Source organism: Nyctibius grandis, chromosome 2 (genome assembly GCF_013368605.1).
Source record: "Nyctibius grandis isolate bNycGra1 chromosome 2, bNycGra1.pri, whole genome shotgun sequence".
Classification (NCBI taxonomy): domain Eukaryota; kingdom Metazoa; phylum Chordata; class Aves; order Nyctibiiformes; family Nyctibiidae; genus Nyctibius; species Nyctibius grandis.
Genome location: NC_090659.1, coordinates 23,375,583 through 23,396,282, shown reverse-complemented (window position 1 = coordinate 23,396,282; position 20,700 = coordinate 23,375,583). Strand labels below are relative to the sequence as shown.

Below are 20,700 nucleotides of genomic sequence, written 5' to 3'. Positions count from 1 at the left end.
AAATGCTCTCCGTTTAGAAGATGGCAGAAATTACATGCATTTCCCCTTTTATTTTTCTGTCATCCTTTCTGTCTCGTGTTTTTGCAGTAGAAGGAGGGGTTGGTTATTAAAGCATTACATAAGTATGCAAAATATATTAAGAAGAGGAGAGGAAAAGGAAAAGCTTTAGCCCTGCAATTATACACAATGTGTGTTGGTGAGAAATGTATACTGTGGGATAACATCTGATGTGTGTCAATAACTATTTACTTTTAGTTATCTTTAAAGAGGGTGAGGCGAAAATCTCTAGATAATGCTTTAAGTGAAGGTTTTATTATATGATAGCCTGAGTAATTTCCAACAGGGATATGATCTAAGCAGTGTTAGATAGCTCAAATATGTTCTTAACTTCTCTAGAAAATATATCAAGATAACACTGAACAATTTCTTGGCTCTGCACATCTTTCACAAACCTCTTTCATTAAGTGGCAGGCTTTTAATAAGTGTGCCCACTCTCATTGACCCAGATATATAACTGCATCAGAGGAAACTCTTTTCCAGGACTGAGGAGAGAAGGCTTCACTTACAAATGTAAGTCAATACTATGAGATCTGGAAACAGCCCACAAATCTATGCAGGTTCCTCAACCTGGCAGTAGCCACTCCACATCTTTCCTCAGTTTCAATTCCAGCGCAAATATTAGCAGCAATAACGTGTACAAGGTAGAAATACTGAGGAAGTGAGCTTCCTGCAGTTTTAAGGGAAGCTCTGAATTTGATCTTCTACCTTAATTTCTGTGACAGTTACTTCACGCATATCCTAAGAAGAGAGCCAAATTTAATTACTAATGATGACCTGTATAGACCATATCTCAAAATCGTGCAGAGGATCTGAAAATAGTGAGAGCTCTAGAAAAGTGTAGAGAAAGGAATGGATTTTTAAACTTTGGACACATTTGTATGATCTTAAACTTGTGCATACTAGTAGTTTCCAACAGTGTGACTCTTTGTAGAAATGGAATTATGTATATTTAGCAAAGGTGAAACTGGATTCCGTAAAAAGAAAGCTACATGAAGCCATGGTACAAGGAGCACATTTCTTCCTCTCAGCTGTTTAGGTTCCACTTGCTTAACAGAAATGCACGGCATGAGCAGATTTACTGGAAGGACCAAAATGGTCACAACCATCCCATTAGCACCTTTTTATGTGTTCCTGGTCCTGTGATGTGATATCAGCTGAGTAGCAACTCCACCAACATCTACCCCCTCATAGTTCGGTAATGGAGTTACATCCCAGTTTGAAAAGTCTGATCTAAGGCTTGATCGGGCTGCAGACGACACGTCTACATGGTATATGCAGTGCTGGTTCAGCAGCCTGGCAGCCCTGCCAGCCGAGTGGCATTGCTGTGGGCAAGCACACGTCTGAACTGGCTGTTCTGTCTGAAATACAGAGCTGGTTAATGCTCACACAGCTGGAAACAGAAGAAAGGAGAGATTGCCTTTGCTGCATATCCATCATTAACCCCAAGTAAAGTCCTTAAAAGTGATTCCCATCTCCTGAAGCTGTCATTTTATGCTGCCTACAGACTAATGGAGGTGACTGTGTTTTAATTACCTGTAGTCCTTACAACATATTTCTTGGCAAAGGTAGATTTGCTTTATGACTATTTCAGTATTGCAGAATCTGCATGTGACACAGAAGTAAAACAGACCATGGTTTTCACATCAAAATTCTAAATATCCTTCTAACCTAGAAGTAGGGGTAAAGAACCCCTTAAACCTTGTTAAAGGGTTCAGATGTTGAGTACCTACATGATGAGGAGATAGGGTAGAATGAGACAAGTGTTTAAGTCTGAGTAATTGGGGACTGTCAAAGGAAAAGGAAAAGAAATACTCAGCATAGGACATTACTTTATATCTAGGAGTTACACTGTGAGAGTCAACCAAAAAAAAAAAAAGTATTCTCTGACCAGCAGGAAGTACTTCTGTGTGAATCATTATGAGCCTGCCTCTCTAAGAGGCAGTAGGATTCCCCTTGCTGGGGCTTTGGAGCTGGGCTGTATGACTGACAGCAGGTAAAGAAGAGTCCTGTGATTGTTAAGGGGGTTCACTAGGTGATTGCACACTGGCAGACTATGCTTTCTGGTTGCTAGTAGGTAGCTTTTAGCTGCCTGGTATTTGTAAAAAACGTTGTTAGCACGTTTGGTCAAGCCAAGCTATTTTTGTGACTAGCAAATAAACAACTTGCTAGTAATTGAGAAGTTAGGTAAAACATATTTTATTGGTTTAACTTGTTCTTATTAACTGTCTGTGTAATTTCCTCCAAACATTACAACTAACGTATTAAAATACAAGATGCATGATAGCTTTGCTTTTTTTCATGTAACCTTTTCAATGCCGTATTTCAGACGCTGTGAAATTGAAATATTACCTATTCAGGTGCTTTTCCTACATCACTCAACAGTACATTTGTTTATAAGTAATTTGTGTTGAAACACAAGCCTTCTCTATGCAAGCAATTAAATTTTCAGAGGCATATGAACTCAATATGGTCTCAGTATAAGAGGGAACCTCATTAGCCTGTAAACCCCCCTAGGCTCAAATATAGTGTTGCTCACGGCTGAGGAGAATGCTCCTGCTATCCAGTCCTCCCTCCTCCTTTACACCTTCCCTTGCCCAGCTCTTCTCCTTCAGTAGCAGGCAAGTAGTTCAACATTTTCTATGTCTCCATTCTGGGGGTTTATTGTGTTAATATACTTCTTAGTAATGGTACATGTTATTTGAACAAACAAGGTACTTCAGAAGGATATGTGCAGTGTGGTTTGTGCTTTTCCAAAATTGTGACCTAACTGCTTCCATGCTTGTGCCTTGACTTTCAGGAGAACAGGGTCAGCCAAGACAAGTCACCAGTGTGGCTATTTCATAACTCAGTACGCATGCAAGGATGAGGGAGATGGGCTGATGTTGCTTTATTCAATATTCTCTGCTCTAAGGGTCAGTCCTGTCCTGTGACATTAAGTGGTTGTTAATTTTTTTTTTCCATTTCTTTTAGATTGTGGTTTAAAGGAGATTACCCTCTGTAGTGATACCATTTCCTTTCTGCCTTTTGTCTGCTGGATTGCTTTTCCACTGATGCGTTTTTGAGCAAGAACCCTGGCTACACTTAATTATTAAAAAGTCATTGCTCAAACAGAGCTCTGAAGAAAAGGAAATATTTCTTACTGCATATTACTGAATACTAGTTCATAACAGGTTTCATCTTTGGGTATTCTCTCCCCTAATTTGGGACCCATGTGTATTTCGTAATACATCCTGAGGAAATGGCCTCGAGTTACTCCAGGGGAGGTTTAGATTGGATATTGGGAAAAATTTCTTCACCAAAAGGACTGTCAAGCATTGGAACAGGCTGCCCAGGGAAGTGGTTGGGTCACCATCCCTGGAGGTACTTAAACGATGTGTAGATGTGGTGCTTAGGGACATGGTTTAGTGGTGGACTTGGCAGTGTTAGGTTAATGGTTGGACTTGGTGATCTTAAAGGTCTTTTCCAACCAAACCGATTCTATGATTCTATACATAGCTATGTATATTGTACAAGCTACAAGAGGAAAAAAAAAAAAAAAAACAGATACAAAAAAGGAAAGATATTAACATTTTCTCCATTTTAAAAGTTTTAGAAAAGCATACATAACTTAGACTGCAAATTTTTTTAGACAGAAAGAGTGTCCAGGTGAGGCCCAGGTTTGCAATGCATACTAACCACATTACCTTCATTTACTGCAACATGGGAAAAGCTTTAAACATGTACCATGTAGATGTTAGCTTTTTTGTGTCCTTGCTTTTAGAACATGCATTTACAACAGAACAGAGGAATCTGTCCAGGTGTCAAATGAACAAAACTGCACATGCATACATATGTACCATGACGTTTTCCACATATTCTAGAGTTAATAATAAAAAATACCTATTTTAAGAGAATTTCAACAATATTATTTCCAATTTGAATAAACACTGGGAGAAAAGCTGGCCATGAACATGTCAGTCTTGTTCAGTTTTAGGGGGCAGTCACTTTGCTGGACCTAATTTTTTCCTGAAATAAACCATTCTCTGTACAATTAAAAAAAATATCTTTGCATATTAAATAACACATCCTGTGCTGCTTATTTAAGCCCTTCTTTTAGACACAGAGTCTGTCTACTTGCTTACATGGTGCTTCTCTAATCACAGACTGCATTATTATTATTATTGAAAAAAAAAGTCCACAGTAGATCAGATAATGTATTAACTCACCTTCTGCCGGTAGCTTGGCCACGGAAGTACTGAGCTGCAAAGAGTTCGGTCCATCCTGCTGAGGTTTGGAGTGCATTAACCTACAGGAAACATCGACAGCGTGGGATGGGACGGTTCCTGACACTCGTGCTGTATATCTTGTAGCTAGCGCAGGTGTGTACAGCTTCACTGGAGTCAGTGGTGTAGACAACATCAGCAAGGCTGGTTTTGCTGTCCTTGCTTTCCCATCACACCTGAAGCAGGTTGTGGAGCAGGACTGTGCAGTATGTGGCTCTTATGGCCAGAATCCTTTAGCAAATGCATCCCATATTCTTGGGGTAAAAACTTCCTCCTTTTGTGAGCTTCTCTTGCTTTCATTGATCCCTTTAGTTTTACTTCTTATGATCTTTTTGTTCTCAATTTTCTAGTATACCTGGAAAATAAATGTCATTTTGGCTAATATTGTTTTATTATGTATGCCATCCCAGACTGCCTTTCTAACATGTACAGCTCTGCTAGTGAATGGCCATCATATGACTCTACAATATTGAATTAAACTGGATTAAATACTGCATTGGATCTTTACCCTGTATTTTATTTCAGATGCCTCTTGGATATTGTTTGTTGATTGTGATATAGACTGTGGCACATTTCTTTCCTTCATTCCTCACATTTCCCTTACAGATCCCTACATTTTTTGTAAGAAGTGCACATGAATTAATATCTTTATTAAGATATTAATTATTTGCAGTGAGCACTTAGTAAACTTAGTAAAAAAAAAATTGGCAACTTCTAGGCTCTGGAAAAAAAAACCTTCAGGACCCTCCAGGCTATGTTGTCCCTCGCCCAGCGTGAGCAAGCAGAACACAGTAACAAGCTGCAGGTATTTTAAACCCTGTAAATTCTTGTGTCTTTCAGGACCTAGATTTCTCATCACATCCACGGGAGCCTTGTATATTTTAGACGTACAGAATGAAGATGGACTGTACAACTACCGATGTATCACAAGGCACAGATACACTGGAGAAACACGACAAAGCAACAGTGCAAGACTTTTTGTATCAGGTGCTCCTTTATGTATCATGTTAAATTAAGTATTGTATATGCCTCTCTCTAGTGTGCTAAACTGGTAAGGCAGGTTCTTGTTCCCGTATGCACTAACAACCAAGTCATCTGCCAAATGGAAAGTAGAAGTGGTCAGCTGTGAGCTGTTGCTGCAAAATAAAATGTCCCATTTTAAAATCTTTTCTTCTGTTTTTCACTTCCTATTAGATATTTCCAGAGAGCATGTAGGGTGCACTGGCATTTAGTACAGTGATTTTTAGTAGGTTTAGAGTACTTTATAAAAGGACTGTGGATAGGATTCATCCTATTAAAAGTAGACATGTGCAGTGAAAGTGTCTAGTCACCTTAACTTCCATTTGTAACCGAAGGAGGGGAACACTTTTAGGGATACTATATCTGACCTACTTCAGCTGCCCACTTTGGGGTGAGATGAATTATCCCATGGTGCCTATTTGTCTCTGTTAACCATAGCAGGAGCTCAGGACATTTAGCTCAGCTGTAGGTATTTCCACTGCAGGAGTCTCAGGTTAGCTGAGGTGCATTTCAGCCTTCCTTTTCATTCATGACACTCCTTCCTTGAGGAAAACAGTGTGTTCCCCTGCTTTCAGGAGGGATCTCCAGCCAGAAGGGGTATGTGACCTGTCTCAGGCCACCCAGGGCACTGCAGGCAGATAGGAGTGTTAGCTGGTAGCTGTCCATAGGCAGAGCTAAGAGTCCCAGGGCAAATGGCCTTGTGCAGCAGGTAGGAAAATGATGAGGTAGATATATGCTTAAATATACTATTTTCACTTTTCCTTGTCATTGTAAATCATCTTCTGATTGTTGTGTGTGTGATGGACTGTTGGGTTCCTCACACACATAACCCAAACACTTAGGGCTGTCAGTATGGTGCTGCTCCAATCCCACCTTCCCACCCCATTTTGTCTCAGTGAGAGGAGGTGATAGTTGTGGGTGAGGTGAGAAGGAGGAGCAGATCCCAGGCCTGGGTTTGAAACTTGCTCTCAAACATCTCTGTATAGGATTAACTCTTCTCTACCTCCCCTTCTTCTCCCTCATTTGCTGAGTGCCTGTAACTGCACCCTGTGTTTGCATGTGAGCAAATATGCAATTGTATTCCCACGTCCATAGAGTTAGCTAAGACTGTATCCCAGACTCTCTCTTCTTTCTCCCTGTATCCTTGCCTTACAGAAGGCATGCCCACCATCCCACCGAAAGCCCCACAGAGCTTTTTCTCCTTTTCACTGTTACTAAATTGCTCTAAAAATCTGAACCCTAAAGATCAGTCAGGGTATAGTGGCCTTCACAATCTAACAGTCAGTGAGGTCATTCTCCTTTTGACCTTGTCCTCTTGTCTTTTGGTCTTTTTGTCAGAAAAAAAATCTAGTGATAAGGTGTCAGCTCTCCACACTCTGTTTGAGAGCCGTAAGGTAGAGAGAGGTGGGCACAAGGTTTTGCATTACTAACATACTCCGTGCCCTCCTCCAAAATGGTCATTGCTGAAGGATTCTGGAGCACTGTGAATACACAAGTCAATACTTAAATATATTAATGATAAAAAAATAGTGCGATTATTCAGGTTAAAACTACTTACCAGTCAGATCCAGGAGTTTCTTCCTTTGATATGTGTCCCCTGTAGGTAAGATTCTTGCCTCTGCTTTTCCCAGCCAGATGAAGAAGTAGTTTTCCTGCACAATAATCTGCCTGCTTTGGTCTTATAAGGATAAGCAGGGTTCTATCCTTCTAGCTAGCTCTATAATATGATCTGCTTCCGTATGAAATCATGCCAAGGCTGAGCCAGTGGTAACATAAATAAAGTCAGGCTTGTATCTTGGTTACCACAGGAAAATTTCTAGTTATTTCGCTGAACAAAAGGGGAAAATGAAATCTCTGTCTTGTTTGCAATTCAGGACAAACACTCTAAAAGATGTGCTCTGTCTGGAGTTCCCTTTTGTATTCTCCTCTGCAGACCAAATCAAAATAGGAGACTTTACCTGTGTGCAATAGCTTGCTTTTTTAATTCAGTGGGCTTAATTACTCTCTATTAAAGCTATAGTGGGCTCTAATTTCCAGTCCTCTTAGTCTACTGAACAAGTACAGCAATTATGGGCAGACTTTGTCTCTTAATATTTCTCTAACAGGTTCTCTTTCTTCTTCACTGGAATTTATGTTTTAAAATAGTAAAGTCTTTAAGGACTGAGATCAGAGAATCCATGAACATAGTGGTGAAAGGTCTGTCTGCATGAGACCTACATTTTTGCCTGCCTTTTACATCCACAAATATTCTTTGCTTATTTGGGGATGAAATACTTTGTAGTGAATATTTATCATAGTCTCTTGGCCACATTTTTGATACGAGTTAAGCTTCATTGTTGTTTAAAAGAGTGAGAAAGGTAACATGCATATAATAGCAAATACACACGTGAATAATTAGTATGCCTATGACCAAAGCAGAGTTCCAAATTTCATTTGGAGTAAGAATATCTCCTTGAAATCATGTGGCCTTTCTAAACAAAATTAAAACCAAGGCCACTAACATGCTATAGAATATTCCTCTAATGCCTAGTATAGTGTGCTTTTCCAAAAATAATTTTGTCCAGCCATGAATTCCAGCTCCCAAAATCTTTACCATTTTTTAACACCCACCCTCCAAAAAATTCTTACAATTTTGAAAGCATGATGAGTTTCTTGCTCTGTCCTTCAAAGAAGATACAAAGTAGAATACGTTAGAACTTTAGAATGTTAGTATTTTGCCTCAGGTTTTCCACCCTTGTCCTTGCTAGAAGACATTTGCAGCTGACTACTAAAGCATAGTAAAATAATTATTCAAAAGAGTCCATACCACATGTTGGAATTGAGTTATGTTACTTTGGTTTTTGTCTCATTGCAAGGGATTGCAAATGAACACTGGGGTTTCTTTTGTGCTTCCCCCCCCTTTTTTTTTTCTTAACTGGAATATATGCAATGTAGGATCTCGAAATAGGAGTCTGTTCGGGGGACATCCCAAAGAGATGTTTCTACCATTCATTTAAATATATAAGTACAGAATGCAAGAAAGCAGGGCAATAGAATAGTATTTTGTGTATCCTTGAATATATTTTCAATACCTCCTCTATAAGAACCAGCTCGAGGCTTCTCAAATATGTAGGCAAATCCCAGTTTAGCTGTTCCATGGATGGGACTCCAGTCTGGGCTGCTTCTGCCAAGGCTCAGTCTGAGAAGGGGAAAATATGAAGCAAAGTGAACCTGGGATAGAGGACACAGGGACAGGTGTGCTGTTGTTGAAGAGCGAGAAATGATAGCTGCAGAAGGGGGCTGTGCCTCCCATGGCATCTGCTGCTGTAGCACCCAGCTCCTGGGGGCAGCCCACCTGGCTTCCCCATCTTCTGCCTAGCCATGGCAGCAGGAGGGCAGCAGCTGCTTTACTGTTACCATCAGCTGCTTTGCTGTCGCCATCAGCTTGTCTAAGGTGGTTTTGCACCTTGCCTGGGCCCAGCATCAAAGCATATGCAGTTTTCCACAGCAAATTAGGAGGCTGTCAGAGTGTGGTATTTACTAGCCACAACTTTTCCTTACCATTACTTTAGTTCCTCCCCCAGTGGCTCCCATCCTGTTTCGAAGTCCGCGCGGTACTTTGTATTTTTGTACTTAAAGGGTTGCAAATGTGACCACATATGTCCTTCACAAAGTCTTTTGAATTTAAAAGCGTATGGAGAAGATAGATACAAAGATACTATGAGTTTTAGGTAGGAATGCCCACACAATACTTTTAAAAGTCAGTGCTAGTTTTTTATTGTTTAATTATTACTTTCAACTGAAGAAACTGATTTCGTGTAGATGTAACCTTCCTAAGAGCCAAAGCTGTAATTTCTTGCGTGCTTACATTTTTACTGAGTTAATTCCTCAGGCTGCACAAAAGAATCTATGTGCTGAAAACACAGATGCCTGATGACCCAAAAAGCGAGAAAAGAGCTGGCTAATCAATTAGTCAAATTGACATTGGCCTTCCCAATAGTATACTGGCAGATTGTGCTTTCACTAAGCCAGACATAAACAGCATGGCAAGCTCAAAAATATAACCCATCTTGATGCCAAATATGGACCTTGAGGCTACTGGTGCATGTGAAATCATTTGTTTAACTACTGGCTGACACGTTTCTAATGAGAGAGACAGTAAGTTGCTGTAAACTGAATGTGGTTTTCCCTTCAGTGGTTCAACTTTTTGCTGGCACTTAGAAAGCAGAAAAACCCCTGTGGTCATCTTTCATTGAACTTGGTATCTAGGGTTTTGTTTAGATATTCACATAAAATTTACTTAGCCCATTTGTTTACCATTGCAATTTTAGTTTCTGGATTGATAGTATAACTTGCATAGTACCTTTAACTATTTGCTCTCAAGCGTACCCTCCCAGGTGTGGCTGCAGTTCATGAAGATATATCTAAGCTAGTTTTAAACTAACTAGCTCAGGTACTGATCACACTTTGCTTGAGTAGCTTGAATTCAGCGTGAACTGCTCCTTTAATCTCTCCAGCTCCTAACAGGAACCTGCTGCAACTGCCCTGTGAGCAGTACCTGAGCTAGCAAAGTCAAAGACCACTTGAAAATGTCAAAATGGTTGCAATCACACCTACACCCAGGCAACTATGATGTAGATATACCTAAAAAGAGATCAGTGTGTCAGGAGTAAAAGGAGATGATCAGAATGTGGAGTTGCTTTGTGAGACAGAAGTCTTAGCAAAGTGGTTGCATGTGATGAGAAAATACCTTGATGAATATTTGTTGACTTATTGTTCAGTATTTATGTTGCAATAGCTCCAGGTTGGGCTTCCTTCATGCTGCAGAAAACTGTAAATCACATCAGCCTCTTCCTCCAAAAGTTTTCAAACTCAAAAAGCAAAAATCACAAAGTAATATTTCTGGTGAAGTGCATGCAACTCTGGTGAAGGCACTCTGCCAGACTTCTGAGAGATACATAAATGTATGCCAAGTGCTACAGAAGTGTACTGTAGTGTTCTTACTCTCGAGCTGATTTCCTCAGTAAGTTGAGCACAGAAAGTTGAAGTATGAAGTTGCATGTTGGTCTTGTCACATTAAATTCCTTTTCCAGAGAAGAAGAAAAGGCTCATCTGTCAGTTAGACTGCAGACAGAAATTCCTGTGTCTTTGCCCACTTCCCTCCTGACAAGGGAATAAATCACTTCTTTAATCCAAAGCCTTCAGACCACCAAGAAGCACAGAGAATGTGTTGGCTTCATTCTAGTCAAATAGTGCAGGGATAGCAGTAGTAATTGTTAAGGCAACACATCTCTGGCTCTCCATTCCTCTGATAGAGGATATGAAGGATGACCAGAGAAATGGTTGCCACCTGGAAAAAATCCAGTGAGAGGATTTCCAAGTAGTCATGAGATGCTTCAGTAGTACATGCTGTTGGATCCCAGCCACCACTACTGAGATATTACAGACTGATGGCTGGGTCACAGTAGCAAACTGTAGTACATAAAACACTAAGGTAGTGAGTCAAAAAATGCAGGAAAAAAGATATTGGCATATTGCTTAGGGAAAGAAAGAATTTTAATGCTCCCATTGAAAACTGCTGTTTGTTCTTTCAGATCCAGCGAATTCAGCTCCATCTATTCTAGATGGGTTTGACCACCGTAAAGCCATGGCAGGACAGCGAGTGGAGCTGCCTTGCAAAGCATCAGGGCACCCCACACCAAAGTATCGTTGGTTGAAGGACAACATTCCCTGGGAGCCTGACAGCAGGTTTCGGCAGACAGTTACAGGTTTGCTGATCGAGAACACGCGTCCCTCGGACTCAGGCAACTACGTCTGCGAGGTGTGGAACAACTATGGGACTGCCGAGATGATAGGGCGATTGTACGTAAAACGTAAGTCCTGGACTCAGTTAAGCTCTCGGGCCACTTCTTGCCTGGGTGTTTGCATCAGACAAGATGTTGCCATACCTTGCTCTACCTTCTGTTTTGTTACTTTACCTTAGCAATGCTTAAAGTTCTCAAAGTTGTGGAACAACTGAAAATAGGCTCTGTGGAGATGAGTTCATTGGACAACTGAGCGATCAGAAGTGCAAATAGATGCAATTTATAATGTAGCTATATAATTTATCACATGGAGGATATGTAATTTAGAAGCTTGAATTGGATGCTTTAAAAGAAATTGCAAATATTATCATGAATAAAGCTGCTAAAATTTCATTGCCATGACTCATCAGTTCAGTAATATTGAATACTCATACCTCCCCTCAGTTGAGTATTCATATGTGAATATTCTGAATGTTTCACAGATTCTACAAAGATAATTATTACCTAGAAGCACTGCACTGGAAAATTATTATTCTTCTACTTTTAAAAAAAAAAATTCTGGAATAGAAATAATGTTTTGTGAACTAGCATTTCCACCTATACAAGATGACTAGCAAACAGAAAAGGGAGAAGTTTGTGACGAGTTCAGGCCATAAAAGTGTCTCCACAAATGTATTTGGGTAAAATAAAACCGAGATCAAAGATCAGTAATTCATGAATTATAACAGAGGAGATTTGCTTCTAAGTGTATTCATAAAAATTAGTTGAATTCAGTCTGCCTTGTATGGTACAAATTCAAAACTTCCAGAGACACGATGTAATAGTATCACTAGTGATACCAAAAGTATCCCCAGTGCCTGGTGATACATTTTACTTATGGACTCAGTGGTCAAACAGCCAGTAGATATCTTCTGGATCAGGTTGGCAGGAAGCAACAGCTGGGCAAAGGAATTTTACCTTCCTTTGCAATGGAGGATATGGTTCACTTTCTTGCATCATCTTAGCTCTGAGACGGTGGTGGTGCTCTTGAGTGTGTCTATTTTATTTAATGGGTCATTGAGAGTTTTGAGTCTTTGTGGTCTTTTGGAAAGGAAACATGGAGATGTTGAGTGACTTGTGACATGCATATGAGCACAAATTAACTCTTGCTCTGGACCATTACAGAATCACAGAATCAATCAGGTTGGAAGAGACCTCTGGGATCATCGAGTCCAACCATTGCCCTGACACCACCATGTCAACTAGACCACAGCACTAAGTGCCATGTCCAGTCTTGTCTTAAACACATCCAGAGATGGTGACTCCACCACCTCCCTGGGCAGACCGTTCCAATGTCTACTGACCCTTTCTGAGAAGAAATTCTTCCTAATGTCCAACCTGAACCTCCCCTGGCAAAGCCTGAGGCTATGTCCTCTGGTGCTATCGCTAGTTACCTGGGAGAAGAGGCCGACTCCCACTCCACTACAACCTCCTTTCAGGTAGTTGTAGACTGCAATAAGGTCACCTCTGAGCCTCCTCTTCTCCAGGCTAAACAACCCCAGCTCCCTCAGCCATTCCTCACAGGTCAGACCCTCCAGACCCTTCACCAGCTCGATTGCCCTCCTCTGGACTCACTCCAACACCTCAACATCTTTCTTGAAGTGCGGGGCCCAGAACTGGACACAGTATTCAACGTGCGGCCTCACCTGTGCCGAATACAGAGGGACGATCACTCCCCTAGACCGGCTGGCTACACTATTCTTAATAGTGGCCAGGATGCCATTTGCCTTCTTGGCCACCTGGGCACACTGCTGGCTCATGTATAGGCGGCTGTCGATCAGCACCCCCAGGTCTCTTTCCACCGGGCCGCTTTCTAACCACTCTTCCCCCAGCTTGTAGCGCTGCATGGTTTTGTTGTGGCCGAAGTGTAAGACCCGGCACTTTTTCTTGTTGAACCTCATGCCGTCGGTCTTGGCCCATCCATCTAACCTGTCCAGATCCCTCTGTAGGGCCTTCTTACCCTCCAGCAGATTGACACTCCCACCCAGCTTGGTGTCATCTGCAAATTTACCGAGGGTAAAATTTTCTAGAGGAAAGGTCTGTTATACGTGTGTCTATGATCCAGAAAGACTGAGGCTACTGACCTGTGTGTTTTTTTTCCAGTCCTCTGTTCCCAGTGGGCCACTAAAGATTTATTCCATATGTGTGTTATAAAATGTTCTCTAAAGTCAATTGGTTAGCTGAGGAAATTTTTATGTATAAGCATGTGTATACATGTGTGCATATGCATGTATGCAAGCTGGTAAAAATATAAATAGGATGGTATGTATTTAATATCAGAGATGGTATTGCTGTTGATAGTAGTCCCTTATCTTTATTAGGAAGTCAAATCAAAATATGCAAAGCATAAGATGAGATCTGAATTCAGTAGTGAGAGTAACCATGAGGTGGCAGGATAAATTGTCATCCTTGCATTTATGTTTAAGGCTTTTTTCAACACTGTCCATCCTCGTTTTTGGTTGGTTTTTTTTTTGCAATATAAAACTTGCATTACCTATGTCGTACTGTTTTTTAAGGCTGATTTGAAAATACTGTCGTCTTCTCATGTTGAAGCAGATAATTTAGTGAGCCCACACACAGGAACACTTACATATGAACAAATCCTACAGATGTCTATGCATGTGCGTATATAAATATTTTAGTATGCATCTTCCACTCTTAAAAGCTAATCTCCTGATTATTGGCATTTGCTGCACTTGTTCACATCAGGGAGTGGTTTTTAAATAGGTGAACTGTGTTCCTTTTGCAGGAAATTAAACCAGAAGATGAATTTCAGGAATGCACCTAATTCATCAGTTCAAATATACTCACTGAATAATCTGAAGTAACGTCCTACCCTCCCAAAACATGTCTAGTGCCGTTGTTAGGCCCTTAGTACCAATGGCGTTACTCAGTAGATCTGCTCCTGCTGTTAGTTACGCATGATCTAGAGGATTATATCCCATATTAAGTAGGTTATACTTAGAGATCTATTGTTTTTTTGTTATGGACTTTGGTGGCCAAAATGCTTGTTTAGAGCAAACATAGTCACCTGTTGTTTGTGGGGTTTTTTTTGGTTTTTTTTGTTTTTTTCAGGAGGGTATAGTTGTGATTTTTATTGTTCTGCTTAATTGAGAATTAATTTGTTATTTGCACATAAATGCATGTGCATACTTAATGTTCTCTATTTCCCTTTCCCTCTCTCTTATTTTCATTTAAATCTTCAGAACCACTAAAAGCCACGATTAGCCCACGGAAAGTAAAAAGCAGTGTTGGTAGTCAAGTGTCCTTGTCCTGCAGTGTGACAGGAACTGAGGACCAGGAGCTCTCCTGGTATCGTAATGGTGAAGTCATCAACCCTGGAAACAATGTCCGGATCACTGGCGTCAACCGGGAGAACCTTATTATGGATGGCATGGCCAAGAGTGATGGTGGAGCTTACCAGTGCTTTGTGCGCAAGGACAAGATGTCTGCTCAAGACTATGTTCAGGTGGTACTAGAAGGTCAGTCACTATTTAACAATGCTGGTATCCAAAATATATATGTCATCTTTGGTGTCATTGTTGTAAAGTGAGGGATAGTAGAACCTAGACTAGAGAAGAAGGTGCTCATGAACTGTCAATGGAGTTATTGTGCCCCACTCTGAGCAAAAACTAATGGAACAAAAAAAATAATTTGAAAAAAAGAATCCCTCCTGAGCAGTCTTTCCAGTCTCTTTTTTTTTTTTTTTTTTTGGTGGGGGGCAGAAGGTGGTGGTGTTGCTGATTTTTGACATTAGCTGTCAGCAGGGCATGAGAGAAGAGGTCTCTATTCAACTCCAAACATCTCCTTCTGGGCATGGCTTTTCTGGTTGGCTGTATCGGCTGAAGGCTTGGACATCATCTTAACTAACTGACACAATGTTCCACATGATAATCAAGTGAGGAAAGTAATCAATTTGTACAGAGCAAGTTCATTAATAAGGTTGTAGTGCAGTCATGGCATGGACACTATTTTTAGAGTCTTTATAGAAAAAGAAGAGATTACCTGCCTGGACCGAGTTACCTCGGCAACAATCTCCCATGACTAAGTAAGCCTAAAGAGCATATTGATAATCTATCATAATGTCAAGAGAGTGCAGATTATCAGAGAGCAACAGCAGGAAAGATTTCAAAGACACTCAGGTCTCACTGGGAAAATGATGTCTGCTTTCATCTCCAAAAAAAGCCTGTCACTCGAATTAAAAAAAAGAGGAGGAGGGGTGGCAGAGGTACGTAGTGTGAATACTCACAGATTTATTGGTCCTGCATCAACTTTCTTTCGGTATAAAAAAAAGCGCTTCTTTTTGTTGCTGTTGTTTTGTTCTCTGAGGCATGACATTATCTAATACACAGCAAAGGAAGAGCGTTGAGATGAAAATAAATGAATAAATAAATTAGAACTCTATCACACAACCAATGGGACAGAAATGAAAGGGAGAGCGGAGAAGAGCAGAAAAATTATTAAATCAAATCAAATGCTCCTCCAGGGATGCTGACATCTTTCAGCAGCCTGAGAGTGGCAGTGCCTTATGTTTTTGACTATGGGGCAAGCAAGGGAATTTTGCAGCCCTGCTATGACTCAGCATGTATCGTGGGGAGTCTTGCGTACATCATGCCAGTTCCCTCAGTTTCCTGAGTGAGGTTGCACTAAAATTGCAATGTAAGAGTTGTGATTTCTGGGGGAGTCATCATGGTTCAAGCCTCCCAAACATATGGGTAACACATAGCAGAGTGTACGTGAAGTGACAGTATATAGTGTGCACAAACAAATAGTGCCTCACACAGATCGTGAAACTTGTCACTCTTGTCCTGACACCCTCTGTCCTGCATGACAATGAAAGGAGTTATCCTTAAAGGGCTTTGTGTACAATGTGAGTTTTCAAGTATCTTTGTCCCCTCTCTAGGTAATGAGGTGCCTTTTCCTTCCGTTTCTTGCAGGCATTAATTCTGTAGGAACAGTGAAGTTAGTTAGCTTACTTGCCACTTGGCTCTTTAAAACCAGACAGTAGCCTACAGCACGTTGTCTGAACTTCAGACTGGATTGCTTCCTGTGTTCTGCGTGCTGCTCTTGGTGTGTGGCCTTTTGTTCCCAATTACACTGAAATTCCATCTAGATACAACTGTGACAGTATGATTTTCAAAGAAGAACAAACATACATTGCATGATCTCAGAAAGAACTTCCTAATAGCAGAATGTCGTCACTCCTAAATGTTACCCTGCTGAACTCTCTAGATAAGTGGTTATTTAATCTGTCTTCCTACTTAAAATCTCAAAGTTTCTGTCTTCATCCGTTCTCTTTATTCACTTGCCTGGTAGAGGCTAAGTAAATTGTGACACAGATCACAAGAGAAAGCATTTGAATGCTCTCATTTCAGATAAATATTTATCTGTAGCCCAAAATGACCACAGAACGAAATTGGCATTGCTTCTGTTACTGGCAATCTGTATTCAGAAAAGCTTAATTTAATACTTTTCTAAATGGGGTATTGTGGGTCAGGACTAAACTGCATTGGCACAGCTGTGTGAAATTAGCCTATGCAAGTTATGCCTGGCTCTTGCCAACAGGATTCATTCTTAGCTTTCCAAGGAGTTGAAATCTACCAGGCAAAGAAAACTTCCAAATGTATTGAGGTTTTGCTGTATGTCTTTTGTGATTAACTGTGTACAGCTTTAACACTTTTCCACAAGAACCTGGCAGTTCATATAGCTGTGCAGAGCCCTGATCTGTTTAGTCAAGTGCTTTTCCTTCAGCAGAGTCAGTAAGAGGTTTCCAGTAAGCAAAGAATCATTGAAGTACTCTACTACCAAAATTTGTTGCCCTCTCAATAATTAGAGTTACAACCTGGAACACAATTGTTTGCATCACCTCTAAAAAAGATCTTGGCTCATATGATAGGCTCCAGGATAGAGGGAAGAAGCTTTGCATCATGTAAGTACTGTTCTCCTGCTTTTCTTTCCCCCGGCAGATGGAACTCCCAAAATAATTTCTGCCTTCAGTGAGAAAGTGGTGAGTCCAGGAGAGCCAGTCTCCCTTATGTGCAATGTGAAGGGGACTCCTCTGCCTACGATCACTTGGACGTTGGATGAAGATCCCATTGTGAAGGATGGCAGCCATCGTATCAGCCAGATTATCACCTCTGAAGGCAACGTGGTCAGTTACCTGAATGTGTCTAACACTCAGGTCCGAGATGGTGGAGTTTATCGCTGTATTGCCAACAACTCTGCTGGAGTCATCCTGTACCAGGCTCGAATAAACGTAAGAGGTGCTTGTCAAATCAGCTCCTCAAAAAAACACACATAACTCATTGTAGTGGAGAAGAAGATTGTTGCATGTGATGAAATGAGTCTTGGAATGCCAAAACCAACTTGCTGGGTTTCCTCTCATTTTCTTCCCCCCCCCTCTTTTTCCACCGTGCCTCTCCAGCCCCATCTAGAAAGTGTATGGTGTGGTTAAACGCTGGAAGAACCCTTTGGCTTGTGTTTTATAGTCTATTTTTCCTATACTCATCTCTATTAGTTCATGGTTTCTTTACGTTAGTCTTGCTGTGCATGGGTTTTATTTCTTTTCCTTTCTTCCTTTACTTGTCCAACATTCATTGTAATTATTAATGTATACAGTACTTTAGCGTGCATTTCTAGCTCTACATGGCATAATACCCATCCTCATGGTATTATACTTTATACACGTCAAAAAACAAAGGTAACTTTGTCAGTGTTCTCATGTGTAACAGGATTCTAGCTTTGTATCAGTTTTAGTATTTCTCATTAATTAAATCATCCTCAGACTTTTAATTTGTAACACAGCAAAGATTTTATCAGGCAAGTGTTGGATAATGCAAACATATACCCCCACATAATTAGTAAGTATGCTGCAGGGTGAGGAAAAACTAGGACATATAAAGATTAAGGAAACTGCTTAAGTAGCTCTTAAAAGCAAAAACTGTCAAATGCTAAGAAGTGTGTGAGCCACATCTGTAAATGCCGTTAACATTTGTATATTCAGAAAAAACTATATGCATGTTTCCTCAAGCAAATGTTCCTTTAAATTGTTTTCAAGAGTATCTTTTTACCTTTCTAGGGCCAGCAAGCATTCGACCAATGAAGAACATCACAGCAATAGCTGGACGGGACACTTATATCCACTGCCGTGTGATTGGCTACCCATATTACTCCATCAAGTGGTACAAGAACTCTAATCTGCTACCGTTTAACCATCGTCAAGTGGCATTTGAGAACAACGGGACACTGAAGCTTTCAGATGTGCAGAAGGAAGTAGACGAGGGCGAATACACGTGCAATGTCCTTGTTCAGCCCCAGCTGTCCACTAGCCAGAGTGTGCACGTGACAGTAAAAGGTGAGGGCTACTTGGAAACTAGAGCTAAGCTAATGCCTGTGTCTTTTATAGCAAAACAGAATTGCACACATAGGATTGTAACGGCAGTTAGATAATGAGAATTTACGAAGGTTAATCCAGATTTTTGTTTGTTTTTAATGATGACATAGATTCTAATCAGTCACTGTGTCTTGTTCTCTCTTGACTTTACCTTCCTTCATTCAACCAGCAAAGTATTGCTTTCTAAGTGGAAGCCTTGCAGAAGCAAGTTTTCTATGAGCAGTTTCACCACAACAACTAAGGCAGTAGATTAATGTTTTGTCACCTGAGTTTCACTGGTGACTGTTTCTCTGCTGGATGACAAATTTCATGTTTTCATTAGCCAGTGACTTTCCAGCTTTTAAAAAATAAGATGAGAATTTTAATGTGTATGTTTCTGCCAATAAGCAGAGAGACAGGAACTAAAAGCATTAACCTTGCTTTTTTTTTAACCTAACTTGGTGGGACGCCTCGCATGACTGGAATGTGGTCATGGATGGCTATGTCTTGTTCAGGAAAGACAGGCCGCTAAGGAGAGGTGGTGGAGTTGCTCTTTATGTGAGTGAACAGCTAGAATGTATTGAGTTCTGTCCAGGGGCGGATCAGGAGCGAGTTGAGAGTTTGTGGGTGCGAATTAAGGGGCAGGCTGGCAGGGGTGATACTGTTGTGGGTGTCTATTACAGGCCACCGGATCAGGATGAGGAGGGTGAGGAGGCCTTCTACAGGCAGCTGAGAGCAGTCTCGCAATTACAGGGCCTGGTTGTCATGGGGGATTTCAACTACCCTGATATTTGCTGGGAGGCCTACTCAGCCAGCCATCCTCAGTCCAGGAGGTTCCTCCAGTGCATTGATGATAACTTTCTGATGCAAATGGTGGATGAGCCAACTAGGAGAGGAGCGCTGCTGGATCTGATCCTCACTAACAAGGAGGGTCTGGTTGAAGAGGTGAAGGTTGAGGGCAGCCTTGGTTGAAGTGACCATGAGATGGTAGAGTTCAGGATCTCATGTGGCAGGAACAGAATAGCTAGCAGAATCACAACCCTGGACTTCAGTAGGGCCAACTTTGGCCTTTTCAAGCAATTGCTAGGGGAAATCCCATGGGACAGGATACTAGAAGGTAAAGGGGCCCAAGATAGTTGGTTAGCATTCAAGGACTGCTTCTTCCGAGCTCAAGATCAGAGCATCCCAACAAGTAGGAAGTCAAGGAAGGGTACCAGGAGACCTGCATGGTTAAACAGGGAACTGCTGGGCAAACTCAAGGGGAAGAAGAGGGTGTACAGATCATGGAAGGAGGGGCTGGCCACTTGGGAGGAATAGAAGTCTGTTGTCAGAGGATGTAGGGAGGCAACTAGGAAAGCTAAGGCCTCCTTGGAATTAAACCTTGCAAGAGAGGTCAAGGACAACAGAAAGGGCTTCTTCAAATACATTGCAGGTAAAACCAACACTAGAGGCAATGTAGGCCCACTGATGAATGAGGTGGGGGCCCTGGAGACAGAGGATATAAAGAAGGCGGAGTTACTGAATGCCTTCTTTGCCTCTGTCTATACTGCTGGAGGCTGTCCTGAGGAGCCCTCAGGTCCCTGAGGACCCAGAAGAAGTCAAGATAGAGGAGGAATCTGTCTTGGTTGATGAGGGCTGGGTCAGGGACCAATTAAGCAATCTGGACGTCCATAAATCCATGGGCCCTGATGGGATGCACCCGCGGGTGCTGAGGGAGCTGGCGGAAGTCATTGCTAGGCCACTCTCCATCATCTTTGCTAAGTTGTGGGCAACGGGAGAGGTGCCTGAGGACTGGAGGAAAGCGAATGTCACTCCAGTCTTCAAAAAGGGCAAGAAGGAGGACCCGGGTAACTATAGACCAGTCAGCCTCACCTCCATCCCCGGAAAGATGATGGAACAACTTGTTCTTGATGCTGTCTCTAGGCACATCAAGGATAGGGGGATCATTAGGGGCACTCAGCATGGCTTCACCAAGGGGAAGTCATGCTTAACCAACTTGATAGCCTTTTATGAGGATGTTACCCAGTGGATAGATGATGGTAAAGCTGTGGATGTGGTCTATCTTGATTTCAGTAAAGCGTTTGACACTGTCTCCCACAGCATCCTCGCAGCTAAACTGAGGAAGTGTGGTCTGGATGATCGGGTAGTGAGGTGGATTGTGAAC

The 20,700-nt window shown here is 41.4% G+C and overlaps 1 protein-coding gene across 1 annotated transcript in view; it reads left to right on the top strand.

The window, feature by feature from the left end:
- The window catches only part of DSCAM (DS cell adhesion molecule), a 429,591-nt gene that overhangs the window by 223,424 nt on the left and 185,467 nt on the right, over positions 1 to 20,700 (top strand). Inside the window, exons 4-8 of the mRNA XM_068424255.1 lie at positions 5,163 to 5,309; positions 10,916 to 11,194; positions 14,371 to 14,646; positions 17,131 to 17,427; positions 18,243 to 18,518. Of these exons, the coding sequence (XP_068280356.1) occupies positions 5,163 to 5,309; positions 10,916 to 11,194; positions 14,371 to 14,646; positions 17,131 to 17,427; positions 18,243 to 18,518 (1,275 nt within the window). The remainder of the gene's footprint in view (positions 1 to 5,162; positions 5,310 to 10,915; positions 11,195 to 14,370; positions 14,647 to 17,130; positions 17,428 to 18,242; positions 18,519 to 20,700) is intronic.